This window comes from Anguilla anguilla, chromosome 1, assembly GCF_013347855.1.
Source record: "Anguilla anguilla isolate fAngAng1 chromosome 1, fAngAng1.pri, whole genome shotgun sequence".
Lineage (NCBI taxonomy): Eukaryota > Metazoa > Chordata > Actinopteri > Anguilliformes > Anguillidae > Anguilla > Anguilla anguilla.
In genome coordinates this window covers 70,092,977-70,104,782 of record NC_049201.1, presented here as the reverse complement: position 1 = coordinate 70,104,782, position 11,806 = coordinate 70,092,977, and the positions used below count along the sequence as shown (strand labels likewise).

Genomic DNA, 11,806 nt, shown 5'->3' with positions numbered 1-11,806 from the left:
TGGAAGAATAATCCAGAATGAAACCACATTACATAAAACATTTATTTTCATGTCTCCAAATTAAGTAAAAAGATGACAAATATGATAAGGCTTGGAAATAAACAGGCAAACAATACAATTAAAAGCCTTTAAAAAGTTTGATTTTATTGTCCTGTGTCAGCTCACAATATCTGGGAAAGAAACAGGCAAACAAATTCAATTTAAAGTCTTTCAAATGTTTCTGTACATGTGTCCACTCCCGATATGTACACATTTACAGTGATTACCAGTGTGTCAGGAAGTCTAATGCCAAACAGGGACATTAAAACAAAGACGATTTAAAAAAGAAAAAAAAAGAACATTCCCTATTTAACAACTCACTTCTAAATGAAATGGTTTATTTGGTACACTGATAAAGTACACTTTTAAATTTGGTAAGTGTTCATACGACTAATGTTTACACATGACTTAAACTAATAGCCAATCATTTAAGACCCAGCAGGGACAGCTAGAGAAATGTGAGCTTGTATGTATTCTGTATAATGCTGATATTCTCTTGACAGAACAATACAGTATGGAGTTGGATTCAATTTTCCTTAAGTACAATGAGGCAAAAAGCAAAAATTTAGATACATAACACTAACAGACCTTTTGCCTAAAGCAACAGCATTACAAGGATATGGCACCACCACGTGGCTACACCAAGGCATTACAGCCAGTTTAGTTTGGTACAACCGGTGACAGCAGGCAGTGCAACACGAGCATAGGCAGGAGGACAGTCCCATCAGACAGTACGCACACAGGGAACACTGTATGCTCATTCACCATCATTACAAACGCATCATATCACTATTTCACATATTCGGGAGACACACATTTAACCCGCAACTCAATGTGTCTACCTCCAGCTTCTCCTTGCCCCTGAAGAGAACGCTGGATTCCAGTCCACTCAAGCACATCAATCATACACACCATGACCCACATAAGCACAGCCCATAAAAGTTTGGGCTTCGCACGCACGCACACCCACACTCCCTCTGTCTCTCTCGGGTCAGTCAAAATGGCGCTGTACACTGCTGCGGTTCAGCCCGGCCGGGGCCCCTCAGTCGTCGGCGGACTCCAGCACGCTCTGGCTGAGGGCCAGGTCCCAGTAGTGTTCCGTGCCGTGCTTTTTGAAGTGCTCCCTGGCCATGTTCTGCGTGGGACACTGCTTGAACTTCACCTCCCCAAAGTTGCGCTCCTTTGTCGTGCCCTGAGACACGGGGAAAGAGGAGGGGAGGGTGAGAGGGGAGAGGGGAGAGGAGACCCCAGGCATTCAGTACGGCAGTGAGGTGTGGCCAGAGGTGGAAAGTCCATCCAGGGGTCACAAAGTATACGTCCTGATGTGAAGAAACACCCATGAACCCAGCCAGCTGATTTCACTACTTACGTTCTACCTCCTGGCTGAAGAACTGCGCCAATTAGCAAATCCAAGTGATTGGAACAAAATTCTGGGCAGGACTTTCACTTTTTAAACCTGGATCTTCCACCCCTGGGTGTGGTGCTGTTGACTGCGCAGCGTGTTGAGAACTTACCTCCCAGACGAGACTGCACTTGTTCTTTTTCAGTCCTTCATCGTCTGAACCGTCAGGGTCTGTCAGAATGAGAGGAGTAAGGGCATTCATTCAGTAACCCTTTAAGGCGTAAGATCACAAATGTGTGATTAGAATGTTCTTTACTGAACATTCTAAGGCTGATGAAACAATCGCAACTGGTAACTGAAAGCATTGGTGTTCTACAACACTGACTTTGAATTTTGAAATAGCAGGGCCTAGAATAGCTAAATACCCAACCAGGAAAATATGTGCACTGGCTTCTACAGAGTAGCTACCGTACAATGTTACCATGCGCTAAGGTGTGCACTCAGTGTAAAAATTGTAATAAGACTGCATAATTACTGTTACCATCTATATGGAATTATTCATGTTGCTATTTTCAATATCCCTGACCACCTAACCTCTTTGCGTGACAGTTTGCTTATAGAGCTCCAGGGCGTGTCCTCTATGGAGGTGTGACTGGAGTTTACAAACATAGCCTACAAGGGCCACGAAATCCTACATGGTATAACCTTTAAAATAGCAGTTCAAAGAGAGGACAGGCAGGCACGAGCTCTCTCACCATCTCTTTTGGAGCTGGTACGTTCGTCCCACTTGATTCTGCTGAGCATCAACTTCTTAAACTTCTTCTGAGATTTGGGACCTGAAAACGAAAGGGACGCAGAGAGTGGAAGAGACGGACGCAAAGGAACAAACACAAAACACCTTAACTCTGGGACCAAGCACACACAGAAAACTTACCCACTCTGCTAAATTCCCACTTCTGCCCCTTAATGTGCTCACTCGCACTACCACAAGTGGGCCCCACTCAGAACAAGTTACCTCTGATGCTATACAGCAGTATGCAGAATGGCTGAAGTCTGTGTGCTGAACTGCACAAGGAGCAACCAATTTCCTCACCAGATCTTACCACCTCTCAGGAAACGCATGAAAGGGAGGGGCACAAGCATACACTCTGTCATTGACTTGTCATCCGATACCACGTGATCTCTCCCGTGACCACTGTTGGCAGTGTGGTATCATGTAAAGCGGGCGGTGTATTTAATACTGTGTACCGACACTAGAGCTGTGTTGAGTGTGGTTAGTTATGAACACCACACACCGTTTGGCTCTCACGTCTTCATCGGGGCGCTGGGATGCCCTAATTAAGACCCGAAACTACGATCACCAGCACCCTCATGTAAAATTACAGCGTGCGTGTATTATCTATTTTTTGTGGTTAGTTATAAAGTGAGTGAAACAGGAAGTCTCAGAAGACACTTTGTATGGGGCTAAAGACCAGCTCATAAATGCTAAAGGATGACATCCACACCATCTGTCTGAGCAGAGGACATTCTGTGCAGGCTGTGTGCAGGTCTTTTTCTTTGCTCTGACGAAACCGAAACCTTGCATCGGCTTGAGAACACCATAGAACGTTAATTATATATACGAGCGCAGGCAGCTCTGTCTGCTCCCCACTCACCTCCCTCCACCACCACGATGTTGGCGTCTCTGTGGAGGACCACGGTGCCCGTCAGGTACAGCTGACCCGCGTTCGCCTCCACCTTGAACTTCTTGGATGGGCTCGTCAGGTTCCGGATCCTAAAAAGGGCGGTGGAGAAAGACAGACACGCATCATCAACCGTGCGATGCTCTCCCTCTGCAAATGGGCACGAGTGACAAGGGTGGAATTATGGGGGGGATCTGGGGGGGTTACAACCCAGCCAATATTACAAAATAGGCCAAACAAACCTGCCAATAATTACAGCAGGATGATGAGAAAAATTGTTTCATTATAAAGACAAGGATTCAATGTTGTGACTGGGATATACTGATAAGTAGCCCGACATATTTTCCCCTTGCAATTGACCAGAAATGATAATATCACAGCTGTTGTTTAAAATGTTTTCTTCCAGGGAGCATGATCCCCCCAGACCCCCCTAGAGGGTTGCAGTTCTCGGTGTCTATGCATTTCAACCCTGCCAGTATTCAAGCTGAAGTTACGCCTTCGGTCAGCGTACTGGTGATGGTGTCATCTGTTCCCCCCTGCGCAGCCTCACCTGTACACGGCCACGTGAATGCCGTGGCTCAGGTCCTCCTTCAGCTTCTTCACCTTCTTCTCCTTGCGCTGCTCGGTGGTCAGCTTGCGCGCGGCGTTGGCCTCCTCGTGGGCCCTGGGACAGCGGCGGCAAGAAAGTCACGTCTGAGTGGACCCAGCACCCGAGACACAGACACAGGCGAACGCAAGGGGGGGGGGGGGGGGGGGTACACGCAACCACGATGGCACGAACATGCGATCGCAGGAGGACGGACACATGATCACAGGGGGGCCAACATGCAGTTTCGGGGGGGGACATGCAACGACAGGGGGGCGGACACGCAGTTTCAGGGGTGGTAGACACGCAGTCACATAGGGACAGACGTGCGATCGCGGGGGGGGGCAGATAAGCAGCCACTCACTTCTGCCTCTTGGCCATCTGTGCCCTGACATGGGCCTCCACCTTGGTGGGGTCTTGCACCGCCTCCGTGCCCAAAACCCGCATCAGATTGGAGATGCGCACTGCGGGAAGACGTGCCCAGTGTTACAACAGCCTGCTCACACCACAAACCACCCTGCATTTTTTTACGTTTTCGCTTCTTGCAAAGTATGTATATAGTATATGTACGCATGCACAGACACATTTAACTATATGATACATCTGCATGGACTACTCATTCAAATATTCAATCTGTCACAAATAATTAAAGTTACAACCCATACTTTGTACCTTCTAATAGTTCAGATTTCAGTGCTTTGGAGTGGTTTATCCAAACTTGCTTTAACGAGCAGGAATATGGGAGTAGACTCAGAAGACTGCAGGGCGCAGTCCCGGCACCTGTAACGGGCCAGGAGGACAGGGTGAGGCCTACCTTTGGGCTCGGGGGGAGGCATGAGGCCCAGGCGCACTTTCTCCTGCAGCTCCTTCTGCCTCTCCCTGCGCGTCTGCCGCCGCAGTTTCTTCTGCTCCTTCTTGGTGAGGTACACGCCCAACGTCACCGGCTTGTCCGTGTCCACTGAGGGGGACAGACAGGTTCACGAATTGACTCAGCCGAGTACAGTCATCACACACTGACGCTACACTGATGCCGTGACTCAGACTGCCAAAAGACGGAGACTGAGCCTGAGCCTCAATGCACAGAGACTCCCCTCCTTACTGGTTCTCCTGCCCCTGTTCCAGCACCATATGACGAGGTCAACTCATTCTCTATAACTCAGCCGCCATCTCTCACACACACAGACTGACACGTGCTTTAAAACCCTCTCCCTGGCGTACTAGGCCTCTTCACATTCACTCCCCATTATTCCATCTCTCATTGTTCCCTCATCTTTGACCCACATCCCGAGGTCCTTAATCAGCGCTCATCATAGCGAAGGCCTGCGTATTCTCAGCCAATCAGAATAGAGTCGCCAAGGTTACTTGCATCTAATTGAATACCAGCTGTAAACACTAATGGTGGTCACTGACATCCCAAATTGATTGACATGTTACTCAGCAGACAGTTACCTGGAGGGCTTATCTGGGCAGGGTGTTCCACCAGGTTTGTGACCCCGTGCAACTCAAACTGCTCAAATGTGGTTGCAGGAGTTCTGAGAGAGAAACAAAGATATTAGTTACAGGAACAGAGATATCAAAGTCAACCACATCCTGCGAGGACCCAATGACCTCACACATTCTGAGTGAGTACCTTTGAGTGGTCATAACTGCTTAATTCACAACGTAATGTTGGACTATCTCACGCTAACAGGAACAGTGCAGTGGAGCTCTCTTATGCTAACAGGAAGAGCGTAGAGGGGCTCTCGTACGCTAACAGGAAGAGTGCAGTGGGGCTCTCTTATGCTAACAGGAAGAGTGCAGTGGGGCTCTCTTATGCTAACAGGAAGAGCGTAGAGGGGCTCTCGTATGCTAACAGGAAGAGTGCAGTGGGGCTCTCTTATGCTAACAGGAAGAGTGCAGTGGAGCTCTCGTATGCTAACAGGAAGAGTGCAGTGGGGCTCTCTTATGCTAACAGGAAGAGTGCAGTGGGGCTCTCTTATGCTAACAGGAAGAGCGTAGAGGGGCTCTCATATGCTAACAGGAAGAGCGTAGAGGGGCTCTCGTATGCTAACAGGAAGAGTGCAGTGGGGCTCTCTTATGCTAACAGGAAGAGTGCAGTGGAGCTCTCGTATGCTAACAGGAAGAGTGCAGTGGAGCTCTCGTATGCTAACAGGAAGAGTGCAGTGGGGCTCTCGTATGCTAACAGAAGGAGTGTAGTGGGGCTCTCTTACACTTCGATGTTAGAGGGCAGGATGTAGGAGTCCCACCACTCGATGGAAGGCACATCTCTCTCGCCCAGTTCCTTCGTCGGGGCGATCAGGGCCAACTTTGTGGAGGCTTGGATACCAGTCTTCTTCGCCGCCTGGGCAATCTCCATCTGCAGCTTCTCCAGCTGAGCCTGGGGGCCAAATCCAGAGGGGGGGGGGGCTAGTCAATCATTTTATGCCTTAGAACCATAGTATCAACAGCTCCTCAAGGCTAATGTACCGGTGCGCTCGTTTGAGACGGGTTGTGTAACGTGTGTTTGCACAGGCGGAGGCTTCTGGAAGCACACGCAGCGGACCTTGGTGCGGATGCGCTGGGCGATCTTCTCGAAGCGGCCCTGCTCGTGGAACTTGAAGCCCTTGCGGGGCCGCTGGGCGGGCGCTATGTTGACGCGCTGGTCGAAGTAGGAGGTGGACTCCAGGTCCTCCCCCGGCCGCTCCTTCAGCTGCTGGCGGAACTGCTCGCGCTTCACCGCCCGGATGTTGGCTGAGATGGGAGGAGCCAAATGAGACAGGAAGTCACAAAGGGGGCGGAGAGAAAGAATCCACAGTAGACATTCCACATTGAGTCTAGAGAAGGTCAAACATATTCAAATTCTTCCAATAAAGGAGTGCGTGAAGGAGGAAGGTGGAGACAAGAAGCACTGAGAGGAGTGTGTGAGAGGAACAGTGCAGCGGAACACCCACCTTTCAGAGTGGGCATGCGGTGTGTGAGCTCCACCTCCTTGCCGCTGGCGTCTACAGTGCGCCCGAGTTCATCCAAGATCAGGGGGGTCGGCTTTGACACCTCCCGAGCTTCTGCTTTCCTGGGGGGGGGGGGGGGGGGGGACAAGAACATGCACTCAGATTAAACGACTGCTCCTGAAGTGGTGAACAGAAGTCAGAAAGGCGGGTGATGACTCACAGGGGAGCGATGCCCATGGCGTGCAGGTTGGCGAGGGCGACCAGGTTGTGCGAGCCCGCGCCCAGCGCTCCCAGGATGCCCGGCTTCAGGGCCAGCTCGGATTGGATGCGGACCTGCAGCTCGGCGGCCTTGCGGGCCTTCTCGATGGCGTCGTTCATGAAGGAGGCCGCCTGGTTGGGGGCGATGGACTGGGACCCGAGGGGCGGGACCGCCGTGGAGAGGGAGTCGGACAGAGAGGCGGAGAGGAGCCGAGAGGCGGGGGACTCCGGCTGGGGCTGGTGTGAGAGAGAGAGAGAGAGGGGCAGAGAGAAGGAGACAGACAGAGAGAGACAGACAGACAGACAGACAGACAGAGGCCAGGCCAGAGGAGAGAGTTAATCAAGCAAATGGTGATTACAGCAAGGGTGTCACACTCACAACTGTGCTGTCAAAACAGGCGTAAAACCTTGTCAATCTGACACTGGGGCTGATTAAATTATGCTTGACAGGTAACAGAGGACAGCAGACATCCAAGCCTTCGAAACACAGATACCCAAGTCATGTCTCATACAATCACATCATACACACACACGGCAGGATTCTGTAAAGAAAGAGGGCTCAGTTTGAGTGAGCGCACAGCAAAGACCGCACAATGCCTTAAGGTAGACAGTGAGGAGTGCTGATCTCACCGGAGGGGCTGGAGCCACAAAGCTCAGCTGCTTCTTCCTCTCTGCGATTTGTTTGGCCGCCGTCTCCATCATCTGTTTAATCTGAAGACGGAAAACACAGTGAGCTACTGTACAGGTTACATCACAAAGAAATGTGTACACTTTCAAAACAATCAAAGTAAAATGAAATGCTCCTGACAGAAGATTTTTTGAAAAAGGTGAAAATACCCCCACCCATCAAAACCGGACATTCCTTAAAATAACTGCCCCAGCTGGTCGTTCACACTGCTCTGCAGTCATACCCCTGTGGAGGATGGATACTTATTACCACCCCAGAGAACAAAATGACCCAGTACCCTCTGTGCCACATTCCCTCATGACGGAAGGCTGTCTAAGGGACTGACTGGGCGTGCGCTGCTGTACAGGACACGATCAGCGGGACTTACCTGCATCTTAGTGAGCATGCCCGGGCTCTCTGCCGGGGGCCCCGGCAGCACCTCGGGCTCCTCCACCTCCTCGAAGCGGGGCACCCGCTTCCTCTTCGCTTCCCCCCCCACACCAGCAGGAGGCTCTCGACCGGCCTCGGTGTCATCTCCAAACACATCCTGATGGGGACCATTACACACAGGAGGGGGGTTTATATCTGAACTCAGCAGCAATGACTGACAACAGAGCAAAGAAGGCAAATTCAAGCAGAGTGGTTTTGAGCGTCACCCAATTCATACATATTAAAATGCCATAGCTAGAATAAGCACTTCTACCAAAAGTACCAAGCCCAAACTCATACTGCATTGTCTTACTGTGCAGTGTCTATAACTACTGAGATATTGAACAGTAAATAAGCTAGTGATGCATAATAGCAACTTTCAACATCAACGAACGTCCAGTTGGAAAGAACAAATTTTAGATATTAATAATAAAAGGATCTTGGGGAATATCAACTAAGTTTGAAATGAGTTAGGTCACTATGATAACTTATTGAATTCTGCCAGCTCAAGCAGAAACAATTCTATAGCAGACCAAAAGCACTTGCTAAAAAAGCCAGTAACAGGCATTTACAGCTTATGAACAGATGTGAAAGTAAAAGCGTTTCATCGATTTTGGAAGACGAGCATCAAGTTTCTCTGAGCAAAAGTGATATTTCAAGGCCTACATCCCTACAGGGCCTGGGGCGGGGCTGATGTGGCTGCCCCTAGGAGGCAGAACTCACATGACAGCATCATTAACCTGAGCTCAGGCAAATTTAGAGCTTTCCCCAGGCCACAGGACAAAGGGCATAATCGTCAAATGTTGTGAATAACTTTTTAAACCAGCGTGGCTGTAAAATGCACCTTTGTGATTTCCCAGGAAATGTTTAAAAGATCATTTATGATAGAGTTAGCATGGAATGACTCCATCTCGCAAACATAGCAACATTCAACCATAACTGAGTCTGAATCTGAACTATATAACTTCTGTGAGCTTGTTAGATAGTCTTCCATTGATCATATATAGTAAACAACATCATGCACAGTAAATAACACTGCCCACAGGTCCTACCTTCAGGTCTCGCTTGCGCTGTCTCTCTCCCCCAGCCTTGCTTCCTCGAGAACTACGGCCCTCCTCCAGCGCCTCAAACAGCCTCTCCACAAAGCCCCCGGCTGAGTCGTCCAGGAAAGGCCGGAGCTGGTCTGAGGTTCGAGTCACAAACACAACCGAGCCACTTTCACCGTAATGCCATTTTTCCCCACAAACCATTCATTTCCTGCTGACCATGAGGACATAATCCCCTCACAGCATGATGTAAGGCTGGCATTCTCCCTGCCGCTGCACCTGGAGTAGACAGTCTTATCTAACCCAAGCACAGGCTGAGACGGTGTCCATCAGATTGAGAAAAATCAGGTGCGGCAGGCAGCCTATGCTCAGCATCATTCACTATTCTTTATCCAGACACAATCATATGAATTAGTACCATGCGAAACCCATGCGATACACACCTGTGGTCTTCCTCTTGTCGAGGCCCTTGCCCACGCAGTGCAGAGCGGCCTTGACGACGGTGGGCTCCGGGAAGCCCAGCACCTTGTTGACCGCGCGCTCCACGCACGGCCGAAGCTCCTCCACCTCCCGCCTGGGCAGAGACATGCTGAGGGCTCTGCAGACATACACAGCGCGGAAAGGCTAAGCTCACATTCAGAATGCAAAGAACACACATTAACGATGCGTACTCACTGGGGGCGCCACGTCTGTGAGACGTAAATACACCGCGCTCACTTAATGAAGGCAGTGCATTAGCATACGTCCCCCCACTGCATAGGTATAAACACAAGCGCACCTGCAGGAAATGAGATGTAGGGCAGTGGTAACCAACCCTGTTCCTGAAGATCGACCATCCTGTAGGTTTTCATTTCAACCCCAATTTGGCACACTTGACTAATTAGCTAATTTAAAAGATCTCTAGCTGTTCAATGAGGTGTGCTTTGTTACGGTTGGAATAAAAACCTACAGGACAGTAGCTCCCCAGGAACAGTGTTGGTTACCACTGATTTAGAGGATTCTCGGGGAAATATTAAGCATTTTTTTATGGCTGCCAAAGAGCGATTTAAGAACATTTGCATGGGAAGCTTCAGAAGAATAATGGCGTTTAGGAAAGACCACGATGGGAAATGAGATTCAAAAATTTGGGGAGAAAAATTCAAGCGTCGGGCAACATTTCCCAAGTGATGGTTGATTTCTCAAAAGAAAGTATAGGGATGGCCACCATAAATAACAATACATGTAGCTACCTAAACATAATCGCGTAGCACAAGATCATCAACCAATTAGCCAACCCGGACATTTCCTGCGCAGTCGATACGTTTTTGTTCAAGTGAAATTACTTTAGCTGCACCCGACTAAAGATGGCCACATCAAATGTGAGTTTACCAGCACGAGTGATATCGAGCTGCTATTTAAAATGTTAGTTAACAAACTTTGTTATCGATACCTAGTAGGCTTTTCGACTGAAGTCAAAACATAGCAAGTAACTGCCAACGGCACTAGGTAGCTGGTTACCAACAAACTAGATGTGGCTGAAAGTGACATCATGTCCCCGACTAAAGAACATGTTAGCCAAAATAAAAACAATTTCATTTACACGATGCATTGTGTTCTACGAATACAAACCGTAGCACAACCAGCTAACATTTCCAACTAGCAAGAGCTCCTCTTTCCACATTTACTTTAGCCGCCTTGTTTTCCTTCTCTCAGTTAGCTAGCTAACGTGCATTCCTCATGTTCGCCTTACATTAGTTTGTTTGTAAAACTTACCAAAACCGACTAAACCTGAGCGGTCGCTTGGGAACGATGGTCGAACTTGAGAACTGTACTTTAAAAATAAAAGCAATCAAAATAGTAAATTTTTCCAACTAGGCAATTTGTTCGATGAGCCACGAACTTTCCGATCACCTCGCAACTGGAACGTTCAACCGGGTGCAACCGGAAGCGGAAACCGTCTCATGACGTCGCTCGACCAATCAGGGCTTTCTTAAAACGAACATTTTTCGACAACTTAAACTAAAAAATGAATGTGTTTTGACCTACTACTAATAGTACACCTATATTGTGCTGCTACGGATTTATGTCTAGTTACCACGTATTGCTATTACTAGGGGATGATTTTAATGTTTCACTATTTTATTTTATGAGTAGGGTCACCAGTTTGTCTCCACCATGTGACCTGCAGGGATTTAAATTTGTAATTCAGTGGTTATCCTCCAGGGGTCCCCATAGGCACTCTAACTGTCCAGTCAAGCGACTAGTCGTACAATTGAGTTTCTAATTGAGACGTTTATAAAAAATTTAAATAAACTAAAAAAAACTATTAGTTCAGCTACTACGGGAAAGAATCAGGAAGGGAAGTGAACACAGATGAGGGCAACATAGCTCAGGAGGTAAGAGCGCTTGTCTGGCAATCGGAGGGTTGCTGGTTCGATCCCCCGCCCTGGGCATGTCGAAGTGTCCCTGAGCAAGACACCTGACCCCTAATTGCTCTGGTGAATGCGAGGCATCAATTGTAAAGCACTTTGGATAAAAGCGCTATATAAATGCAGTCCATTTACCATTTGGATGGAAAATTTAATTCTACGAAAAGCATGTCTTAGAGCCAGTGGTCCTCACTCCAGGTTCTGTAGAGCCACATGGCCTGCTGGGTTTTGGTATTCTGTGTTTGAGAAGCATAGCAATGGATCAGGTAAGCAGTTGATTACAGTTTACTCAGCGTCACCTGTTTTCTTGGGACTGAATCAGTCACTGGTCTTAAGGAGAAAATAAAAACCAGCAGACTATGTGACTCTCAAGGACCAGAGCTGAGTATTTCAGCAGTGAAAAGAAAAATGTGACCAAGCAG

At 48.6% G+C, this 11,806-nt stretch overlaps 1 protein-coding gene across 2 annotated transcripts; it reads right to left on the bottom strand.

The window, feature by feature from the left end:
- Positions 1 to 118: 118 nt before the first annotated feature.
- On the bottom strand, positions 119 to 11,582 carry LOC118212913 (U4/U6 small nuclear ribonucleoprotein Prp3-like). 2 transcript variants are annotated; one of them, XM_035391426.1, is made up of 17 exons: positions 11,520 to 11,582; positions 9,420 to 9,574; positions 8,983 to 9,113; positions 7,890 to 8,048; positions 7,465 to 7,545; positions 6,797 to 7,071; positions 6,580 to 6,698; positions 6,192 to 6,379; positions 5,860 to 6,026; positions 5,099 to 5,181; positions 4,464 to 4,607; positions 4,014 to 4,113; positions 3,614 to 3,727; positions 3,037 to 3,155; positions 2,137 to 2,217; positions 1,554 to 1,612; positions 119 to 1,231 (listed from the first exon to the last, which is right to left on the bottom strand). In XM_035391426.1, exons 2-17 carry the CDS (start codon positions 9,562 to 9,564, stop codon positions 1,082 to 1,084), a joined length of 2,115 nt encoding a protein of 704 aa, XP_035247317.1. In that variant the 5' UTR covers positions 9,565 to 9,574; positions 11,520 to 11,582; the 3' UTR covers positions 119 to 1,081. The 2 variants fall into 2 exon arrangements, with proteins under 2 accessions (XP_035247317.1, XP_035247309.1); XM_035391418.1 differs by lacking the exon at positions 11,520 to 11,582 and adding an exon at positions 10,729 to 10,909.
- Positions 11,583 to 11,806: the final 224 nt, after the last annotated feature.